The sequence below is a fragment of the Mastacembelus armatus genome, chromosome 18, assembly GCF_900324485.2.
Source record: "Mastacembelus armatus chromosome 18, fMasArm1.2, whole genome shotgun sequence".
In the NCBI taxonomy this organism is placed as follows: Eukaryota; Metazoa; Chordata; class Actinopteri; order Synbranchiformes; family Mastacembelidae; genus Mastacembelus; species Mastacembelus armatus.
This window is the reverse complement of record NC_046650.1, coordinates 1957928-1982175: the sequence shown is the minus strand read 5'-3', so window position 1 is coordinate 1982175 and position 24248 is coordinate 1957928. Positions and strand designations below refer to the sequence as shown.

General features: G+C 38.5%; 1 protein-coding gene across 1 annotated transcript in view; it reads right to left on the bottom strand.

Moving 5' to 3' along the window:
• The window catches only part of adam19a (ADAM metallopeptidase domain 19a), a 178130-nt gene that overhangs the window by 26900 nt on the left and 126982 nt on the right, over positions 1–24248 (bottom strand). The window contains exons 10-17 of the mRNA XM_026333492.1: positions 20848–20932; positions 15875–16017; positions 15413–15590; positions 13514–13603; positions 12096–12291; positions 10547–10655; positions 8506–8710; positions 5010–5087 (exon numbers count right to left, since the gene is read on the bottom strand). Coding sequence (XP_026189277.1) covers positions 5010–5087; positions 8506–8710; positions 10547–10655; positions 12096–12291; positions 13514–13603; positions 15413–15590; positions 15875–16017; positions 20848–20932 — 1084 coding nt within the window. The remainder of the gene's footprint in view (positions 1–5009; positions 5088–8505; positions 8711–10546; positions 10656–12095; positions 12292–13513; positions 13604–15412; positions 15591–15874; positions 16018–20847; positions 20933–24248) is intronic.

Genomic DNA, 24248 nt, shown 5'->3' with positions numbered 1-24248 from the left:
TAGGAAGCTTTGTGAATACAGGCCCTAATCTATACTCCTCTATAGCTGTATCTCAAAACTGCTGGTTACTTTTATTCCCCTTCCAATTTTTACTGTACATGCTGTAATTGAAACTTCATCGTCTACATCACTACTAGTTATACCACTTACTAGAAGTGAAAGAGGCACTTTAATGTTTTTAGACATAACTGTACCCATGTTTGTATTATCACCACAGCTTTTCAGTGTTCACAGATGAAATACGACAATGTTGAACTGTTCAACCTCTACACACACAGGATTTAGAGCAGCTCCTGGCTGGCTCGCCAAGAATTATGTAGCACTTTTAGCTTTACTCAATGTTAATGTACACCTCACAGCAACTAGTTTAACAATATAAGACATGGATTAGATGAAATGAGAGCACAAAAAGCAGTCTTTGACAATGACAATGATTTTGTTAACCATATGTTTTATGTGGATTACACCCAGGTGTGCACTGAGACAGGCGAACCCAAATGCAGAAAATTGGACAGACTTGAGAGTAGATAAAACATTTAATGTCCACAGTAAAGGAAAGGCAGAGTCAAACAGGCAAATGTCCAAACCGGGTAATCGGTCCACCCAGGCAATGGTATCCAAACACTAAACAAAGGAGTAATCCAAAACGTAATAGAGGTCAAACAAAAAATCCTGACATGATTATGAAAAGCAGCTGGTAACAGACACTAACCGTGACAATAACAAGGACCACATGACAGTACAATCCAGAAACTAGGTGAATTAGAAGACCGGTATATATACACCGGCCACTGATTACTGAGTTGGATCAGGTGAGGCCAATCACCTAGTTGCCTAGGAAGACAACATACATACACACACACACACACACACACACACACACACACACACACACACACACACACACACACACACACACACAGAGGGAGAGAGACACACGAGGGTGGAGACAAACAAGGCAGAGCAGACACAAGTGAAACTAATCAAAATAAATGAACATAAAACTACCTGGGATAAACCCAGGCGACACAGGAAACGCAACCAAAATAAAAGTCCAAAACTAGGAGGTTCAGAACCGGGGTCATGGCACATCTCACATTTCTTGATGTGACAATTTGTTCTGGGTCATTTGATTAACTACAGGCATCTTTAGTATTATGTGTTACTAAAGCACAATATAGATTTATCTTATTAATCAAATAAACAGGCTTCTGCATTTATACCTAATTATCTGAGTTAAATTTAGGGCTATAACTTCATTATTTTATTTAGTATTATAGGTCCAATCAGGAACCTTCTACAGGATAGCATTGTATAAAAATGTAAATAAGGGTTGAGCCACTACACCATCCCAATAATTTTTATACAGCCCTCTAAAATACAGTTGACCATTTCATCTAAAATCGACTGAATTATGATGCCACCTGTGAGAAGTTATAGAGCCGTAATGTGACATGTGATGGTAAACTCTTCCATTTACCTTACTAAATGTGACAGTAAATTACTTCTAAGAGTTTTTAATTGACTTCTTTTAAACTTCTAAAAAAAAATGTATCTGGAGATTAGCATTAAAACTTGATTAATATCTGCAGACATCTCTCTCACCACCTCTAAATGAAGGAGAAAATGCTGCCATGCTCCAATTATATCAAGATGTAATTATCCCATCAGTGATTAACATGCCTATTTATCCCATTAGCGCTCGGCCAGCATGAAGGGCGCTCAGTTGTTTGCTGATTTTTATCGCTCATTTCATTTAAGAGGAAGGAAGCCTAGTGAGGTCTCTGTGAAAATTTCTTTGCTGTTTTTGAAAATCATATTGAAAAAGCATTTCTACATCATATCAATATAAGAAGTGAAAAGCTGTGTGAAATAAAATGCCATGACCTGGATTTAAACAGTATTATGTCCTTTAGGCTGCCAAGTCTCCAGGACTGCTAATATGTTTTAATCTTCTTTAATGAAAAAATCTTCTGTACATGTTTTTAAAAGATGCAAACCAGTAGTGGCCATTCAACCGCTCATAACTCACATTTATTTACAGGAACATCCAGCACACTCCAAACCCCTGACATTGATATGGTAAATGGTAATGATAAATTCTAAAAATCCACAACATAACACTGGAGGGTAAAGCAAAACTCTATATTTAAAATAATCCTGTCAAATTAAAGCCATTTATATTATCCATCAACTATAACCAAGGGGACACAACCAAAAAGGGACAAGAAGCATAAAAAAACAAAATGAAGAGAGAATGGACATGTTTGGTGCTTTTCTACTCACTCAATAATATTGTAAATCCTGGTCTAATAACAATAGCTGGAGAGTGGTAAGGCCATTGCTCATACAGTAGATGGCATAAACAGAAACAAAGCATTTAGAGATGATCCCTGCCTTGAAATTTCAGTGGAGGCGGGGATCACTTCACACACTTAAAACAAGCTACAGAGCAGTTCAAAAACAAACCAGACCATCCCAACTCATGTTGTATATATGAAAGTTTTGACTTTTAAGTTTTTGAGTCTTGGATTTACAGCCTGGTCACACTAGACAGTCAGCCAGCAGACTGCATCTATACATGGTAGTAAAAACAGTAGCCACGTCACAGGCTCAGAGGCTAAAGGTGAATTTATGACAGATATCCAAAACCTTTTTGCTCTCCCTATAAAATAATAAAAAATACTCAAAATAAATTTTGAAATCATGTTGAAATTACTGACTGCAAAACGGGAGACATCTGTTCTCTGTGTCTCTAAAGTTTTATTTTAAAATTGTTGAATTACATTACATTACATACAGTACATTTTACCAAGTTGCCAGACTAATAATGTAGTAACTGTTTGTAATAAAGCTGTAATATAACATAACACAGTCTATGCTTGTGTCTCAGCCAGGCTCATACTGAAATACAGCAAGAAAAACTGAAGTGTTAAATTCTAAAAGCAAAACATACAGGTTTCATTTTCCTGTGGCTTTCCAAATATTCCACTGCAGACAAAAATATGAACTCTCAGCATGTAAGAAGCTTGTTTGAAATCTCTCAGCTCTCAAAAAGCCATACTGGTGGACCATTAATGGCACCTGCCATATTGCATTACTCTCTACCAGCTCTATTCTTTCCTGAACTCACTGAAAACATGACAATCAATGTGGTTTCAAATACTGAAATAAGAATTTCATAACTGTATTGTTATTGTCAGGTATACCTATTAAACTAGTAACTGTGCATTTTGTTTGGATGTCAGTCTTAACCCTGTAAGGTTCACTGTGCTCTAAATTAGGCATATCTCAGAGCGCTGGTGCACTTACATCCCTGAAGGGTTTTTAATATCCATTCAACATACACACAAATCGTAACAGCTTTGCTTTCTGTTTGAAACACCTGAGAGTATATTTATTAGGTTTATTGAAAATAACTGTCAGAGGAGAACATTATTCATTGCAGTATGATGCAGCTGAGTTCATGTGAATGCACTGTTGCTAATTAATACCTGAAACTGATCTGAAATCATTTGAAGAGTGAAGAGGGTTTTGCACAAATGGAACACAAAAGAAAGTGTAAGTAAATATAAACAATGCTATCTGACTTTTTAAGGATTTCAAAAAGGGGCCCCAGCTTTAGGTTCCCATACACCCCTGTAAAACCTGCTTTTCTACTACATGTAGTGTTGTACCAGACTTGGTTGTGAGCTTCTACAAGCACAATGGACTGTTTGTGACGGCAAAGGCAGGGATGAACCCAGCCCTAATAACTCTCACTGGTCACACCACCACAGTGAGGGGAACAACAAACCTCCCATACACTGTCACTCTCACTGTCTGGCTGCACCCTTCTGAGAGCACAGCAGGAATGCACTGCAGTACACAGGGAAGTGAGCATTCCAAGTAGGCATCATTCTTCTCTCTTGTCAAAACGTAGTGCCTACATTGCCCACAATGCAATCTAACCAGTTCAATCAAACATTCAGCTGTGTTGTGCTGTTAGTGGCTGTAGACTGGAACTTTGGACACTTCTGAACCACAACCACAGTGTAAAAGGGGCTTGGTCATGTGACTAACTCCACACATCCAGACTTATTTTTTAACTTTTAGTCTTTAGACTTAACCCACATCGACTCAGGTGACATCACTTGAGGCTTGAGGACATCTATCTACCTATCCCATAACTCACTTGCAAAAGGCTTTATCAAACTTTTTTTTTACCTAACTCCTGATCATGTCCACATCAGTGCATTTGTGACTCCTGCTGATTACAGTTTAACAATGAAACCCCCACTGTGACATCAGTCAGTTGCCATAAACTTGGCCTGTCTCCAGCGTCAGCGATGTTAAAGTGATGGCAGAGGTCAAAGTTGTAAAACTCTGATGAGTCAAGCTCCCTCTGGAAGAACTGCTCACTCACTGCTTTTTAGAAGACACTTTGTACCACTCTGTTCATTGAAGAGACATTTATCTGAACTGAATTTCATTTGATGTCTGATAAACAAGGATTGGTTAGTGCAGTTTTAATATTGCTTTAACATATTTATGTGTCAGGTTAAGTTTGATGCTTTTCCTTTGGAAGATCAATGAACCATTAATATGATCAACACCAGATCAATGCACTGTCTAAATTTAAGAAAATTATTTCAGAGGTCAAAGTCAGAGTTCTTTAATAAATATCCCCTATCTACAGCCCCATCTCTTCCTAAAGTGACAAGTATTTAATCCCGAAATACTCCACTCTACAGCTTGGTTACTGACTCATAAACTATGTATGATTCTTCCTTATCTGCCTTGGGCTTGCTTGTACTGTTCCAATAAATAGTTCATCACTTCAGTTGCTGTTGTATTCAAGGCATCTATTTTCCTGCCTTTTACGACAGAATTGGTGACAATGCTGCAAAGAGCCACCTTTGCCCAAGGACATAGTGTGACAATAAGATTAGGGAGCTGTGCCCGGTAGCCAAGTGAGTTGGGTCTGTTGCACGACTCTTTTTCTCATGTGTGAGTGTGTGTGTGAATACCCCATTGCCGTGACAGCGTGCGATGCAAGTCTCCAGCTCAGTGAAAGAGGCATTTTGGCATTGTCGGTCTCTGCACACCTGTGGCAACAAGCACAATAAGCACATACTGTGTTAAAGATTACACACATTTAGATAGCCCTTTGTAACCTAGCTGTTTGAAGGGACTAGGCGAGCAACATTTGCTTCCAGTTTTAAATCAATAACACCTTTTATACACTGACTTTTACAGGCTGTAATAATGCTTATTGAGGTGCTTTTAACAAACACATTTGCTGAGCTAATGCTCATTTTAATAACCATTATTGATGAGTGATGATTCATTTTATATGAAGCATTTTCATGTAAGTAATCTATCCTTACTGTCTTCATACAGGCACATTGGAAGATAACACAAACGTGACCCACTGACACTGATCCGGGACCAAATACTCTAATCTAACATGAAAGTCAAAATACAAAATTCCAAGTGAAGTCACAAGCCATTGGTGTTAAAGTCAAAAGGAGTAGTTTCAGCATGTACGTCCTACACTACAAAAAATATTTTTTATGTAAATGTTCTTAATTTAAATATGGTTGAGGGTTAAAAAGAGGAAGAAAATACTAGACTTAACCCCCTCCCGTTGTCTTCGGGTCAATTTGACCCATTTTAAAAAGTTAACGTGATAACTTTGGTTTTCTTCCATATAATTAACTAAAAATGACATGGATAGTTCCATACTGTAAGTGTCAAATATATGTTACTATGTTGGAAACAAGTTTACTAAAAAGGTGAAACAAAAAAATTGGTGATCATTTTATACCCCATGCTTTATAAGCAGTCAAACCAGAATGGGTAAATTTGACCTGGGAGGACAAAGGTGTGTCGTATAGTCTTTAAATTTACTACAACACGAGGGTTAAACTTACTGATAAGACATGGCAGCAACAATGAAAAAGTGTTCCATACTGTATATAAACATTAAGACACTAGAGTCCAAAACTTTTGTGCAGCAATAAAAAGAAGATAAGACTTGTTTAGAGGGATGCCTCATGAAATACACGTCATAATTCCACATTTTTAATGTAGCACTTCATCACTGAGTTGTATTAGTGCTAATATTAGAATTTGCATTGTACTGTGTCTCCTGCTCTGGCCGGTGTTGTTGCTTTACTATTGTTAGCAAGGGAATCAATTTAGTGTAGGTGAATGTGTGACTGTGTGATTAGAAGCAGCAGCTTTGTGCTATGTGTGCATTTACTGCTGAGAAAAGACCAGTTCGATATGATGACTCAAAATTCATCATGCTGGATGGCAGACTATATTCTCTGCTGCCTATTTATAATATATTACTCAGGCAGCACTGTTCAGTCCTTTCAGTATGCCCCGCACAATAGCTGAAATGGAATTCAAGTGGCTAGAATGTGCTGCAGAGGGAAAGCAATATAGACAGAGAGTGTGAATTTACTGGGGAATGGAGGAGGCTGCAGATATTACTTGTGTGTGTGTGTGTGTGTGCATTTTCATATATATGTATTTCACATGCATAATTCACCTCTTATTTTGCATGATTTTTGTGTGGTCTGTAGGTAGGTTTACTTGGAATATTTTATACTCCATTTAGCATCAGCCCAATGAGAGGAACGGAACAGAGCTGCTCTCACTGACATTTATTTTAGTAGTGATAGTAAGGTGATTGATGATGATGATGATGATGATGATTGATTTCATTGAATTTCATTAAATGATCATTGATTTAGCAGAAGACTATTGACAGCGGCGGGAATACTGACAACAGATTACTACCTTTAAATGGAATAAATGATGTTCTTTCAGCATGTTTTTACACACAGAGAAAAGTGAAAAGATCGAGAGACCTGAGGGCAATACAGCTTGAAAGTAAACTGAAAGTTATTTTTCAAATGTTTCAATGAATGTTTGAATCCAGCATACTGTAGTTGGGTTTGGTTATCAAACTTCATTTTCAATGGTAAATGGTGTTATACTTGTATAGCGCTTTTCTACAGTGCATTCAAAGCATTTTCATAATATTTTGTCCATTCAATCACACAATCACACAGACTCATACACTGATGGAACAGCCACCGGGGGCACAGGGGTTCAGTGTCTTGCACAAGGACACTTTGACATGTGGACAAGTGAAGCCAGGGATCAAACCACAGCTGCCCTAGATTATCAATCCACTTTTAAATAACTGAAATAGAAATCTAGTTAAATCTGCCTTAGCTTTCCAGTCATTCCTGTTAGTTTCTACTGCCCTGTTTTGGGCTTCAGCTTGGATCGCCAGACTATGCTTTTCGTCTGATCTCTAGACTGTGTGTTTCTGACCTCTGTCTGGACTCTGACTTTGCCTTTCAGGGTTTTACTTTGAGTAAGTTTATTTTTTTGTGGTGTTTAATAACCACTTTTACCACACCTGCCAGCCTGTCTGTTGTGTCTGTGCTGGGGTCAGAGCCTCTGCCTGTTTTGCCATTTGCCATATGGAACCATGAGCAAAATTAGCATTAATTTGGAGATGCGTTTGTGTCCATTTCATGATTATAGTGTCTAGTAATCCTTACCTCTACTTATTATGTCCTAAGTAAAATAATAGCACTAGGGCTGTTAAATGTTTAACTTTGTTCACCAGTGTTTTAATCAGCTGAAAAGGCAGAAACACTTGAGTGGCAGCTTTAGTAACTTCAATTCAATTCAATTCAATTCAATCCAATTCAATTTTATTTGTATAGCACCAACACAATCTTCTCAAGGTTAGTAACGTTTACAACTTACAAAGAGATGAGCAACATAAGTTAATGTTAATTATATCTGACCAATTTACTTCAGCACACAATGTTTTTCTCAAGCCTCTTGTTGCCACTTGTGATTTGCACAATGACAATAGGAAGCAGTTTATTTTAGCCCTGCTTAAAGTTTCCTGTTACTCATTTGTTCTGTATCAGCTCATCTTGATTGCCAAAAAGAAACTTATTCCATGTTGATATGTGGTTTCATCTTTCTTTGTAGGTTTCAGCTCACCGTCACGTCTGCCCAAAATTAATTAAATGATATAATGTGCGGCTGTTGGTGTTTTGTCATTTTTACTGGCAAAAATTATTAGTCCTGGCTAGGGATCTGAACCCCGGACAGGTCACCAGTCCATCACAGGGCAATAAGTATATTGTAAAAATATATTTGTTAATATTTTATTCCATGAAAGTAGAATTTCTATATCACACTTGGCCACTGGTCCTGGCTAAAAATGAAAACCCTGAGTGTTTCTACACTGCTCTTTGCTAAACACACTTTAGCTCATCAATTCAACAAGAATTCTGGTTTATTATCTTCTCACCACTGGCAAATGGGGTGAATGCGAACATGTACTGTTCCTGCATATTGTTGGACTATTAAATTTAAATGTATTTTGGAATTGTGTTACATAATCATATTCATTCATTACATCACTTAATTAACTGGCTCTTATTGCTGCCCCAAAGCCTGAGACCAGTGTGGACCTACCTTGCCTTCTCCACACTTGGTGCCAGTCATGACGAGGCCAGGGTCAGGCAGGTCACCCTGGCCATCCTGGGTACTGTAGACATAGGTACCGCGGCACTTCACCTCAATGCCATCTGTCTTGATGGTGGTGTCAATAGACACAGCATTGGTGCCTTTGGGCTTCTTGGCAGCACTGTGGCACTGAATCTTACCGCACTTGGCATCACTGTGCAGAGATACAAGCACATGTGTAGAGTAAATTTTAAAGTTAATAGATCTCCATGTTAAGTTTTTGCTACTCTGCTTTGCAATCAGACAATGCCAATTACCAGCTTGTACCCGGGCTACTGTGTTTTTGTGTGGATTTTTATTTTATGTTATTTTATATTCCACATACACATATATATCTGTGAAATATCTGTGGAACTTAAAGCCTAGCAATATCTATTTTTGTATTGTTATCAGCTACCATTAAAAACACATCAGCGAGCCACACTTTTACACTGGGTGACATTGTTCCTTCATTAGTATGAACATACACGCTGTAGTTTAGCTTAACTTAGTCCTACACACACTATCCTGCTGCTATAGTTAATCACTAGAGCAACTGTGCAGATGTTGGCTGTAGCTAGCTAGCAAATTATGCGTAACAGTGTGTGTGTTGACAGTTTATATTTAAAAACTCACTAAGAAGCTTGAGTCATAAAGCTTTGGGATGAATGGAGGTTTTTCACTGTAGCTGAGTCTCATCAGCACACAAATATGTCTTAATTTGCCAGAGGGATGAAACTGCATCCACTTGCATTTTTGCATAGCATTATATATTTTGCTTGATATTTTTGATCCCTGTGAACTTTTCTTTACAGTATATTTTCACTTCCATATAGTACTACTAAAAAGGATATATGTATGGAAGGTGAGAATGTATTGTGTATGAAAACAAAAAATGTAAATGAAGAATGAATGTGTACTGTATGTTAAGGTATAATAACTTGCACAGCCACTCATACTGTACATTAGTGCTTCCAAAATACATGTATTTGTGGCAAATACGCAAAAACATATGCTTGTTTCATATACATTAAGAGGATTTCTAAATTTTGTTCTATAAAACTGTTACATTATTTAACTAGTTGTTAGTGATTATAATGTTTCTGCTCTATTACAACATATGGAATTTTGTCAACTTTATTAAACCTTTAGGTGACTAAAAGTCAAGAGTCATGGTTTAGTGTTTTGTCAACACCCACATCTTTCTGATTAATATGCACATTCTAACACACAGAGCCTGTCAAGTGCAGAGGATTCGAGAATAATAGGCAGATAGTGGCTGCATGTATATTATTCACATGTTTTAATGACTCCTCTGGGACTTCATAATGGATGTGGGCAGTGGTGGATCATACAAGGCAACCATCAAACACCTTAATCCACAAGCTCATTTACATGGCTAAGTTGCTCCTTTAGCTTCATTAATTAGTTCTGGCACTGTGCCATGGAGACTATCTCTCAGAGGCCTGTGGCCTGTGCAGACAGTGTACAGAGGGCCTGGCTCTGTGTATGTTTGACAGTGTGTGTTTTTGTTAGTTGATGGCAGTATGATGAGAGTTTCATTATCATCATGTTTTCTTATCATTTCATTAAAGCTGCAATACTTCACTCTGCATCAATTTTGGGTTTGGGAAGGGAAAAGAAATCGTTATCTTCATATATTTAGTTGGATGTTCAGTAAAACTAGTTCATACAGAAATGTTTTGTTCCTTATCTGTACAAACCCATTTCTGAAAGGAAAGCAAAAACACTGAAACATTAAGAATGGGAATATATATATACTTAAAATGTAACTTGCTCCCTCAAAATGTTGACATATTGTGAGTAATTAGTTTCTAATATATATCTAATAATTAATCCATATCTACATATATAGATACATAGATAGACACACACTCAAACACACACGCATATATATATATCCCTTATTACTACTTTATCTTACTATCTACCTATATGGAGACTATTTTTTTACCTGAGCTGTAAGTCACTATCTCCACCATCTCTTTACCTTTTCTCACACTTCATGTAGTTGCCATGTTCATCTTTCCCACAGTTCCCAAAAGCATTCCCTGCGGCATTGACATCTTCGAAGCAGGCATCGTGGGCCGGCCGAGCTCCTAGAGACACAACATATCCCATCAGCCCACCTGATTCAGCTTGTGTACTTTTATTACTGTTGCTAACTGTATTAGAAATGTTCTCCTCCACAGACAACAAATGCTAATGTGCTGACTCACAAAGCTCTTGGCAAAATACAGAGTTAGTGCTGGTGTCAGCCACCTGCTTGTCTACTGCACAGATGATCACAGTGCTTAACATATGCACAGTGTACACAGTCATTCAGCGAGACACCAAGAGATGTATGTACATAGGAGATTTGAGAACAATCAAACATATGGAGAAATGCGCTTGTTTGGTGTCAGAGCCACACTCAGATGAAAAGATCAATGTCACTTTCATCCACCAGAATCATGAGTCGGCTGCACTTAGTGGAGCTCCAACAGAGCTAAAACATGGCAACTGCACTATGAGATGTTGTATTTATTAAATGCACCCACCTGTTTCCAAAGCGAACTACTTCTAAGACCACATAGTGACATTTAAAAATGTCTATTTCTGTAGGAGTCCTGCGTAAAAAACTCTTGCTTTGTGAAGGTGATGCTCAGTTTGTGTTGAAACTGTGTTAGAGAGCTGTTGATTGTTGTGGTGGCTACAGTTTGTGCTGCTGTTGAGCTGTACTGCACTATACACAGCTGTTTATAATATTTTAGTCTACCTTCACTGAAGTCATTGTGTCAGTGTCCTGATGTTGAATTACACTACATAGAGATAGAGACATAAGACAAATTCTCCCAGATTTGTCGAATTCCTGGGGACTTTGCACACCACCAATGACCCCTTTAAAGTGCTGAAGCCTGGAGTTAGCAGCACCCTGTGGCTGTGGACATCAAACACTGATGGTTAAAGTACATAACACCAACATCAGAGCTGAATTTGGATCTGCTTCAGACATAATGTAATGTCACGATGAGTGAAAAGAAGAGAAAGAGAGAAGGTAAGTGCAGTAACATTCCTGACAGGAGAGAAACTCAGCTGGAAGACCACTGCACACCTGATGAGGCATGTGACACAAAAACTGAACTAATGTTAATCAGAAAATATTTCATCATTTTTGGTCAGTTTTTACTCTTTATTAACTTAAGCCAACACAGTAACAAAAGGAAGTGGTGTAATATATATTATTAGCACCGAACAAGAACAGGACATGCGCATGCTTTACTGTAACTATGACGAGACTGGAATGTTTGTTGACTAAATATAAAAAATGTGGGGTTGACTAAACATGACTACAACTAACATAGATCTCAGGACTCAGACTGAGACTGTTGACACTGAAAGTCAACATGCACCTTTTATTGATTATGCTGCTGTACAAACATCCACTGGTAAATCCCTCATTTTAACATGTTTAAACAAAGGCTTAACACTGGTCTGAGGGCATGTTTATCCCTAGATTATCGAGCGACTAGTTTTGTGTGTAATGGACTTTTCATTACCATAACCCCAGAGCTGCAGGCACTGCTGTTCATGGGTGAGACACATGCCGTTGTAACAGTAAGCCAGGCCATACTGACAGGAGGAGCCATCCAGCAGATAGACGTTGGCAGGACAGTAAGGAGAGGCCCCAGTGCAGTACTCTGGCAGGTCACATGCCCCCGCTGGCCCCCGGCACATGGTACCTGCCTGCTTCAACTAACACAAATCAGAAACATAGCGTTGAGAGAGCGGAGAGGAGAGCACCAGATAGCAGCAGACAACATGAAGCTCACCACTAATGTGATGATACATAGGGAAACTGTTCTTGTAAACGGCCCAAATTATAGTTGTAAAACATATTGTTTTAAGATCTTTATAATTTCAGTTCACATTGTGCGTAAATAGGGAATATTCCAAAATAAATTGGCACCTAACAAATGATCACAAACTAACAGCATTATGACCAGCCCGGGACCAGGTGGTGGTCAGTTATGATACCATGTCTATTCTACACTAACGCAGACAGAGTGGGTGGAAAGAGGCTCACTGAGGGCCCATTTGCTATATTTTTCCTCTGATAAAATATTTTGTTCATAGGAATAGCTGATCAGAGAACTATAACACACCAGATAATTTTATTACTAAATGTAAGCACAAATATGTGATCTGTACAGTTCAACAACGTGTTGTATTGAACTGTGAGATGGACATGTGGTTACACTGTTGCAAACTCATGTGGGAACAGTGCACTCATAATAAAATCAATTGTGAGTATAGTTTGTGGTCTGGAAAACTAAAAGAAAGGATAAATATCTCCACAAGGCTACAGTGAAACTGAAGATGACTCAGGCTGATGACTTTTACACTGCAGTCATTTAAACCAAAAAGTTTAGTTTTAATGGAATTTTTCAGTACAGTTTTCAAGAGGGTAACTAAAAGTTAACGCACAGATGATCACACATAAAAATGTAATAATGTAAAGAGTTGATAATGCTAACTGCTGTGCACCAAGTACAAGAATGGTCATGCAGCATGTGAAGTAAGAGAAAAAAATATATTGAAACATAACATTGTGATGAGAACGAAACACACTCAGAGAGTGCAGCTTTTCTAAAGACGGTACATAAATTATTGCCACCTTCAATATTTTAGCTCTAGTGCCAGGTTAAAGCCCAGTACAATCAGGGTTCCTACCTCCGGCTTTTACAATTTGATGTCAGGATTTGCATTTAAAAAGTGAGACGAGAACAGAGATGAAAAGTGTTGGTGTGGTGTGAAGACAATGAGCCCTGCTGTGATGGGAGCTGACACATGCTGTATAGTGTGGCGCTGACATGATGACTGACAGTGAACTAATGATACTCAGATACTCTGGGAAATGAGGTGAGCTCCATCCTGCTCCACTCTGACTGTACATGTATCTGTGTGTGTTTCTTACTTTGCAGCCCTCGCAGCACACACCATGGGCACACTGAGCCTCCTCCTTCAGGGTGCAGTTATTGGCATTGCAGCAGTCATTGGTGCATTCCTGGGAATGGTCGCACAAACTTAAGGTGGGTCAAACACTAGTGCCAAACTCACACACCCACAGTCACAATTCCAGTCTGCCAGTAGGCCAATATCTAATGGTACCACTTAATAAAACCAAGAGTTTATATATGGTGATTAAGGAGTTCATTAACCCTTTGATGCACCCAAGCACATTTTTCTTTTTTTATGTAACTTTTTTTGAACATGGTCAATGGGTTAATGTTAAGCAATAACATGACTAACCAATAAGCCTAAGGGATGCCAGATTGTGAAAATCTCATTACTCAAGTCAAGTCATTAATAGTCATTAACACATTAAGAAAATGTGAAGAGCTCCCAACTTTCTAATAAGTCATTAAGCAAACAATTAAAAAAGCCATTACTAAAAGCCAATAAACAAAATCAGCAGGTATACATGTTAGTAGGTAACTAATGCAGTGTCATAAATATCATGTTAGCAGTTTATAAATAGTAAATAAGTCATTAATAAAGGGTTTTTACAACTTTCCTAGTATGATGTAGTGAATGTTAATAAACTGTTAATGGTCCAATTGCTATGCATCATCCAAAGGGTCAGAGGTCAAGCTGTCCATTAGAGGGGTGTTAATGATGAACAAAACAGATAAAAAGACAAATCACACTGACTTTAAGCCATGCCCACCAAACACACACTTACAAATACATCATCATACATATCTGAGAGGCAGTTACTGACATCACAGTTTCAACATTCATGTTGTCAGGGAGAAAAAAGCGTGAATTGAGAGATGGGACTTTGCTTCTGCTTTTGCGTCATACAGCACACACAAAGACAACATCTCCTGTTGTCATGGTGCCCTCTGCACAGCCACTGTGACGTTAAAAACAAATGTGGGAGTTGACTCAAGCTACAGGAAAAAAAGCCAATTATACTGGCAAGAAAGAACGGAAAACGGATTAGGGGTGAACACAACAACAAAAAGGACATACATGTTTGTGGTATATTGTTAAACAACAAAACTCTGCCACTTTTATGTGTCTGAATTCTATAACTGAAAGGTAACTTTCCACAAATCCGCTTTTTGTACGTCATCTTAAGACACCTTCAAAATAAACTACTTGGCCTTTCTAGCTTTACTGTAAAATACTGCAATGGTGGTTATTCATGATTTGATTTTCAAAGGAATCTGATTTGGAAGAAAGAGAGGATAGCATTTAGTTTACAGTCTGGAACGCCACACTCATATGTTTATCATGTGTATCATACATTTGGGGAATATCACAAGGTGAGACCATTAAGCAGCATTCTGTTGCTCGTCTCATTGCAATGCTAAGAACAGGTGGCTTGTCAGCAGTCTGAGCTTGATTGTCAAAGCCGCTCTGAGTGGGAGACATAACAGGCACTGCTGCTGTCAGCTACCAATTTGCTTCCTCTGTTTTCAATTTGTTCTGCTACTTGAACCAAAGGTTTACTTAACCTCAGGGTTTACTGAGCAGTAGCACTTCATCCTGATTTGAGGAAACTTTCAGCAATCTTTCAGCTTTGTTGCCCAAATGGGAAGTAGAGTGTTTTCATGATGAGGCCACAATGACATAGCACTACACAGGGACTAAGCAGCTGCTTCCTCCCTCAGTTACACTTGTATAGAACAGATATACATCTATTGCACATGTGACTGATGATAATATAACTGAAGTTCTCTGGGATAAATGTAGGATTTCGGGCTGTAATGTAAACCTAATCTTGCAAGTACTACAGTGATCCACAGCCTCCCACATGTTACCGACATGTGATCTGTGGCTTTTCTGATTAACCAAGAATACTCACATCAGGTTCCCCACAGTCACACTCTTCTCCATCCTCCACAAAGCCATTGCCGCACTTCTTGCCCCCCACCAGGTCCTTCATGTTTGGCATGTTGTAGAGACACATACCCCCTCCCTTCTGGAAGTAACTGTCCAGGTCACGTTTGCTGCAGTGACTAAAGACTCGTGGGAATGGATGCCTAGACACACACATTTTCTTTCAATTTTTGAAAACCAAAATTTACAAAAATCTTCAGTGAAAGCGGCTGATTAAAACTATGATGACCATGAAAAACAGCACAAACTGTGTCTATATTAGAAAGAAATCCAAAATCTCAAAATCTTTAGATAAGCTCTTTAGGCTGTCACATTAATATGTAATTTGTTTTTCCTTTAGGCTGATGAAACTTTGTCAAGCTGTTATTAACCTCAACTCAGAGTGAGCAGGTTTGTGCTAAAGCCTGATGCAATGCCTGAGGCTCACCCGGTGGCAGCAGCCATCACGCAGCCTCCTTGCTCAGCAGTGGCCTCAACACAGCAACCATCGTGGTCATGGCTCATACCAAAGTTGTGGCCGATCTCATGGGCCATGGTTGCTGCAGCGCCAATGGACAACTCTGAGTGGTCCTGTGGGAGCCAATTAGAGTGAGGTGTCATTTGCATGGCTGCGAAAACTCTGAATACATCATGTGCAGACAAACAGGTTTAAATACTGCTGAAAAAATACTACCCAACCTAAGGCTGCATCGTTGTTTCTACGATGCTATACATGAGGCGTTTGAAGCAATATACACATGCTAAAAGCTCATCAAAACCAATTTTAGGAAAACAAAACACATTTCACACAACAAGCAGTTAAATGGGCACATATTGAAAACAAGCTAAACGTGCAAGATCTAAAATATGTTGTGAAAAATTTCATAAAACTTACTATTTTATATTAAATATAATAATTCACTGAAATATCATGCTAATGTGACATGCTATGCAGTGTTTGAAAGCTGACAAACTAAGCAAATTCCAGCAGTACAAGTCCTTTTTTTTCTTCCACTAAAACTCACCAAAAGACCAGCCAAGGACTTGCAGAAATAAATCTTGTATTATGACGTGATAATTACAAATTTTGTCTTACCTTTGCTGTTTTCTGATCATAAGTTGTTTTTATATAAACAAATGGCCCAGGGTTTAACAGGCTATGGATAGTACCAAATCTTACATCTTTTATCTTGCATCTTTGTGTAGGGCTTTTTCTTCTACATTCGAATCCCTTCATGATCTAGCTCCTTTATACCTTAAAGACCCCATATCATCCACCAGCACTTCGCTCTCAGAGTGCAGGTCTACTTGTGGTTCCCAGAGTTTCCAAAAGTAGAAGCTATAGTAGCTATCAAGCTCCTCTACTGTGGAACCAGCTCCCAGTCTGGGTTCCGGAGGCAGAAACTCTCTGTACTTTTAAAGCTAGACTTAAAACCTTCCTTTTTGACAAAGCGTATAGTTAGTGCAGGTTCAGGTGACCCTGCATTATACCTCATCCCTTATCCCTAGTCTTTAGTGTGTAGTAGCTTCATTAACCACAAATTTATTGAGGAATTGTCACTAAGAGCAATATAAAATTAAACACTGCCAGTGTGAACGCTAAAATGCAACTAAATATACTAAGGTTAACAGGTTACAATGGAATACAATTAAGGAGGTTAACTAAATATATCTACTGTACAAGATATGGTCTAAAGGTTTTCTAACAATGCAAGTGACACCTTGACACTACTGTTTATTTCAATTTATAATATAATAATTGCTACATAGTTAATCTGGAACATCAGAGCCCACTTCTGTATACCTGTTGTTTCTTGTTGATACAAATGTACTGCCCTTTGAAATACTAATAAAATCAAACCTAAACACATGCCACAGATGGTGGTTCATTTTAGGTTGTTTGCAGGCTGTGTCTCACTCCATTCTGCATTCACAGAGGATTTCAGAAATAATACTGTATGTGGAAACATGTTGACAGAGATTGATTGTTTTCCCTAAATCAGAATCAGAATCAGAATCAGAATCGGTTTTATTGCCAGGTATAGCAAGGAACACTTTACAGTACTGGGAATTTATCTTGGGGTCTGGAGCAAGCATATATACAGGAATGGAGTATGTACATAGTTTTATAATAAACTAGAAACAAGAATAAGGAATAAAAATAAAGTAAAAAATAAAATAAAGTAATAAAAAGTAATAAAAATAAAATAAAATAGAATAAAATAAAATAAAATAAATACTAAAGTCATACTAAAGTCCCAACTATCAGATTCTTTGAACCTTGGATAAGGAGCTAAAGCTCTAATGGGATTTACACAAGAAATAAGGAACAGCTGTGGATAAATAAAAAATTATGTAAGCATAATCTTACCTTTTTTATGAAAATCTAGGAAATTATTTTTATAGTTAACACCTACAAATGTAGTCTTTATCAGCCAACTGTATAACATTACTAAGAGTTCATCACTAACAGTTAGAGCCAATGCTAGGCCATTTAAATTTTCTGTTAACAGTGGAACACTACCCAAAAAATTTAATGGATCTACAGGTGTAAGCGTTACCATTAGTACATGAAGAAGAGGATAAACGTTAAGTTGAAATTAAACTCCTCTAGAAAGCGAGAAACAAACACACTGTCCCAGTTCCAAAGGTAACAAAATAGAACTGCATGAAGACAAATAGCAGTGAGAGCATTCAGATGTATTTAGTTCCTCTTTGATCCATTGAAAGCTGTCATTCACTCTTAGCTCTGCCTCTGAATTATGCATACTCTATAAAATGAGGACGTGTTAACTGTCAGGAAATGCTGATGTTCTGCACTGAAATCCTTCACATGCCATTTAATGCTCTGAGGGCGAAACCACATATGAAACGTGTGTGAAGTGTGTGCTGTCTCTGTGATGGTGAGCACTTACAGGACATTTTAGATTCTATGGGCCACATCTGCCTACAAGAGAACTAACAGCCTCTTATAAGCTTATCAAGCTTGGAAGAGCTATCAAATTCTCCAGACTTGTCCATTTAGTTTACTACTAATACAGATATGAAGCCGCACAGTCAGACAGATTGAATAATACAAGAGTTGATATTTTAAAGCTGCAGGCAAACAGAAAATTGTTAATGTTAACGTCTTACAGTGCCAACTGGGGCTGCAATAGTGAAGCCCTGGAAGTACTGCAGCTTTGCCTTAGTTAAATCATCTTTGCATTAAATAAATCATAAGCATGTCAGGCAGTTTTACTCTGGTGAGTTTACTCCCTTAAGTCAATTAATGTGCCCAGTCCCCCAGTTTACTCCTGTGTCAGTATGAAAGCTATTAGATTTCATTTTTAAGAGTTAAGTTTGCCATATTAAGTAACAGCTGTTTTTGTTGATTTAAGTTTGAGGAAAAGATTGTTATATTTAATGTAAAGTTGCAATTGTAATCACAGTATTGCTACAATCATCTAATTAATGAAAGAAAAGTAGTAATATTGGACCAAAGTCATGATATTGTCATATATTTTGAACATGGCATCATATGTTATGTGTAATTTTGCTGTTTCTAAAATATTTTTCAGCACATTAACTGGTGCATTGCCCTTTATTCATGAAATACCGTACACTATAGTAGACAATTCATATCTAAATTTCTTTTTGACGAATTAAGGTAGGATCAAGGTTGAGAATACTGGATTGGAAAATAGTGTTAGTTTAGCATGTTAATTATACATTTATAAAACTCTTGACTTTTATATTATAAATGTCATGAAAATATGACAACCTTTATAACACAAAGGGCAAAACTAGTGACAGCCAGTAGACCTACCAGGACCAGGAGACTGTTAGACTGGATACTGTATTCACACTCTAACTGGAGTGGCTCAGTTCAGTACAGATGATTTTTTGTCTTTTCTCCATTGTTTCAGTCTCTTTGCCATCTGATGCAGCAGAAAGCAGCTAATGAGCTAATCAGTGCAGGGATAAAATTAAGTTTTATATAAAACACTCAAGAATTAAATGGGACCCAATTGGACACTGTTGAGTAGTACTGTAAGAGATAAATGATCCTAACTCATTGTGTCATATGCAGTAAGGTGCACAATACACTGAAAACCTTAGTCAATGTATTATGAACACATGCAGCACACAGGTTGTGTTTGTATTTTAGATGGCAGCACACGGCAGAGAGAGAACAGACACTTCACAAATCTCTGGCGCACAGTTACAACACATCAATACAATCCATTTAATTTAAGATATTCCTGTTGTACTGACATGAGGCAATTCCAAACCAAACATTTATAGGGAATCAGTTCTAGGAACTACCCCACTGAGGAATGGCCCTGAGAACTACAGGCCTTAAGGGGCACTAAAGGGTCTTTTTACTGTTTGCATTCACACTGCCAGTAGGAACGCTGAATAACGTAGGCCAGCCAATGGTTGATATAGCAGCATCACTTTTGCATGACATTCAACGAAAAGGCTGAAAAGAATGAAAATGAAAATTAACCTTTGGTCAGTGTTGGATTAGCTTAGTGTCTAATGAATAAACGTACTTGTGGTTCATATTGTACTGAAAAATACCTACTCCATAATAGAAGCTAAAAAACACAGCATTGTAGGAACTATTATAGTTCTCAGTTCCTGTGGCACTTACACACAAAAAAGGGGACGTTCCTGCCACAGTTCTAAGAGCTATTTAAAGGTTCCTCCCTTCTGAAAGCACCTGGTACCAAAAAGTGCCATATATAGTATAAAGATTTATTCAGTGAGGCAAAAAAGTAACACATGCCAATACTGAAGTATCTATCCATTTATGTATGCTTCATGAATGAAATATGATGTCATCTGTAGCCCCTTAGCTTAGGGCGTCTCTCATGCTGGCCAATACAAACTAAATGCTAGTTCAGAGCTACAGAGCCATGTAATTACATCACTGTACAAGTCTGAACATGACTCTGCTTTCTAAGCGATGTTAGTGTGGAGCACAATAATAACTATGATGGACTTCAAAATCTCCTTTGCAGTGTTGTTCCTGGCTTGGTCTATATTGGCATCCAAGCATCCAAACATGGTCTTGACACTTGGTCTTGTTTGTCACAGTAAGCTCACCCTTCACCAGAAGCAAAATCTTTCACACTACATATCTATTGTTAATTCGAAAACATTCATTTTTTCAGCTTTAACCTTTTTTCAATGTATTCTCAGCTTTAATTTTTAAAATGTTCGATAATCCTTATTAACCCTAAGTGTAATCATGACTCTGAACTAAAACCTAAGGCAAAATGCAAACTGCACACAAGGAGATACAATCAGTATAGGACAGAGAGAAGATTGAGAGGGAAAAAAATGACTTTTTTTTGTGAGTGAAAAGAAAACAAGAGCTGGGAGAGGGAATAATAAAATGCAAGAAAAGAGGGGAAACGTATTTGCACATACCACATTGATGCCTCCAGAGTTTTCCAGGCTGCACATCCCCTCCAGTGGTGCCATCCCGATAGTTGTCCCCTTGAAAATTATACCACTATCACAAACAGACACACACAAACACACAGACAAAATAAAGAAATACTTAAGCTTAATCTCCCTGTTCATCACTGGTTCCATGGTTGATGCACTTTGACTGCAGATGCAACAGCAGTGCAAAATGGCAGACATAACAAATCTGTGAAATGTGGTAGTAGATGTTTTAAAGGAGCTTCACTCCACTATTTGGTCTCCTGGCAGTTATCACTTTACATCCAAAAACTAAATTAAACCCTTTCCGATGAATTTAAAGTAAACACACCCTGTGGTATCAGCACACATCATTATGGTACAAGAGGGGCCAACAATTCACTATTTATGGATGAATGTGTGTGTGTGCATCCAGTAGTGAAGCTGCCCTGCTGCTACTGAAATGTTCAGCACAATTACAGTTGACTGAAGCCAGAGCTTTTGTTTACCAAAATCCTTGTTTAACTAATCATTTGTCAATTTATACACTAATAAAATATGAAACTATCTGACCCAAAGCTGGGAGTGTTTTTATTCCTGCAGCCACGTATACATGCTAGTAGGTTCAGCAAGGGCTAGGGGGTGCATGTAGGAGGATGTGAAATTAATTAGCTGATGTTCAGTGATGATTATGAATCTGTGAAATAAAATCAGGAGAGCAGAAAGTTGGCAGGTCCTCATTCCAAACAAAAATTAACACAGCTAATTTGACTGATTAGCTGTGGCCCCCTGTTGGTGTTGCTCTCCGGGTAAGCGAATCACTTTTGTCTTGCAAGCGTGTCGTGTTGTGTGTGTTGTATAGTTCGTCTACAGACTAGCAACAGACTAGCTATAGTTTAACACACCTAAAAACCAACTAGCTAAACTCTAAACAATTCATTAACTGCTACATTCCGGTACAAGTACCTTTCTATTTTGACCGGTATTTATTGCTATTTCCTGACTTAGTGCTCGTTAGCCTACCGGTTAGCTTAGCTAGCTAGCTTAGCTTAGCTAACATGGCCTCTCCCTCTCTCTCTCTTTCTTGCTCGGTGTGCCACATGTTTAGTTATTCCTCTGCCTCCTTTAGCGATAATGATACCTGTAATAAGTGTAAGGTTCTGTTAGCCTTGGAGGCGAGGATCACTGATTTGGAAGCGCGGCTCCGCACCTTCGAACAAAAGCCAGCTAGCCTAGCCCCGTTAGCTGGTGTGGAGCCACTGAGCTCAGGGTCTGTTAGCGGTCCAAGGGCAGCTCCGGAGCAGCCCGGAGAATTAGCCTGGGCGACGGTCCGACGGAAACGTACTCCTAAGCAGAAGCCCACGGCTCATCACCTGCCTGTTCACGTTTCTAATAGATTTTCCCCGCTCAGCGACACACCCGCTAAGAAACCGACTCTGATAATTGGCGATTCCATAGTCAGGAACGTGAAAATAGAGACACCAGCGACCATAGTCAAATGTTTCCTGGGGCCAGAGCGGGCGACATCGAGTCAAATCTGAAGCTGCTGGCTAAGGCTAATCGTAAATATGGGAAAATTGTTATTCACGTCGGCAGCAATGACACCCGATTACGCCAATCGGAGGTCACTAAAATTAATGTTGAGTCGGTGTGTAACTTTGCTAAATTAATGTCGGACTCCGTAGTTTTCTCTGGACCCCTCCCCAATCTGACCAGCGATGACATGTTTAGCCACATGTCGTCGTTCCGTCGCTGGCTGTCTAGGTGGTGTCCAGCAAACGATGTGGGCTTCATAGACAATTGGGCCACTTTCTGGGGAAAACCCGGTCTGGTAGCGAGAGACGGCATCCATCCCACTTTGAATGGTGCAGCTCTCATCTGTAGAAATTTGGCCGAGTTTATTAGCCGACCTAAAGCCTGACAATCCAGGGTGGGGACCGGGATGCAGAGACTCAGTCTAAAACGCCTCTCTGCAGTTTCCTTAGAGCCGCCGCCCCCCTCATACCACATAGAGACTGTGTCTGCCCCTCGAACATATAAATCAAATAAATCAGAAGTTAACAGAAGAGGAGTTATTCATAAAAACTTAATAAAGATTAAGACCACTCCTCTTATTGAACAGAAAAACAGAACTGTCAAGTGTGGACTATTAAATATTAGGTCCCTTTCATCTAAATCTTTGTTAGTAAATGATTTGATAACTGATCACCAAATTGACCTACTTTATCTTACTGAAACCTGGTTACAGCAGGATGAATATGTCAGTCTGAATGAATTAACCCCCCTCAGTCATAAAAATGATCATGTTCCTCGAAGCACAGGTCGAGGTGGAGGAGTAGCTACAATCTTCCACTCAAACTTATTATTAAACTTTCATCCTCAGAACAATTTTAATTCATTTGAGAGCCTCACTCTTAGTCTCTCACATCCAAACTGGAAAACACAAAAACCAGTTCTACTTGTCATTGTGTACCGTCCACCTGTCCCTTACTCAGAGTTTTTAACTGAATTCCCTGACTTCCTGTCTGATTTAGTGCTTAGATCAGATAAAGTCATTATAGTGGGAGATTTTAACATTCATGTAGATGTTGAAAATAACGGCCTCAGCATTGCATTTAATTCTATATTAGATTCAATTGGTTTCATTCAAAACGTTAATAAACCCACCCACTGTTTCAATCACACCCTTGATCTTGTTCTGACCTATGGTGTCAATATTGAACATCTAATAGTTTTTCCCCCAAATCCTGTTTTGTCAGATCATTCCCTAATAACTTTTGAATTTAAAATGATGGATCATGCAGCGTTTGGAAGAAAATTCCACTACAGCAGATGTTTATCCGACAACGCTGTTAATAAATTTAAGAAAATGATTCCATCTTTATTTACGTCTATGCCAAGTATAAACATAGTGGAGGGCAGCTGCTTCAATCTCACTCCCTACCAAATTGATCATGTTGTTGACAGCGCTGTAACCTCACTGCGTGAAATGCTTGATTCTGTGGCCCCTCTGAAAAAGAAGTTAGTGAATCAGAGAAGACTAGCCCCATGGTATAATTTACATATTTGTACCTTAAAGCAGGCATCACAAAGGCTGGAAAGGAAGTGGCGTTCCACAAACTTAGAGGAAATTTTTCTAGCCTGGAAAAACAGTCTACTAACATATAAAAAAGCTCTCCGTAAAGCCAGAACTGCATACTATTCATCACTAATAGAGGGAAATAAGAACAATCCCAGGTTTCTTTTCAGCACTGTAGCCAGGCTGACAAAAAGTCACAGCTCTGTTGAGCCCAGTGTTCCCTTAGCTCTCAGCAGTGATGAATTTATGAGTTTCTTTACAAATAAAATCACAACTATTAGAGATAAAATTCAGCAGATGCTTCCTATACCTGCAATAAATGAAT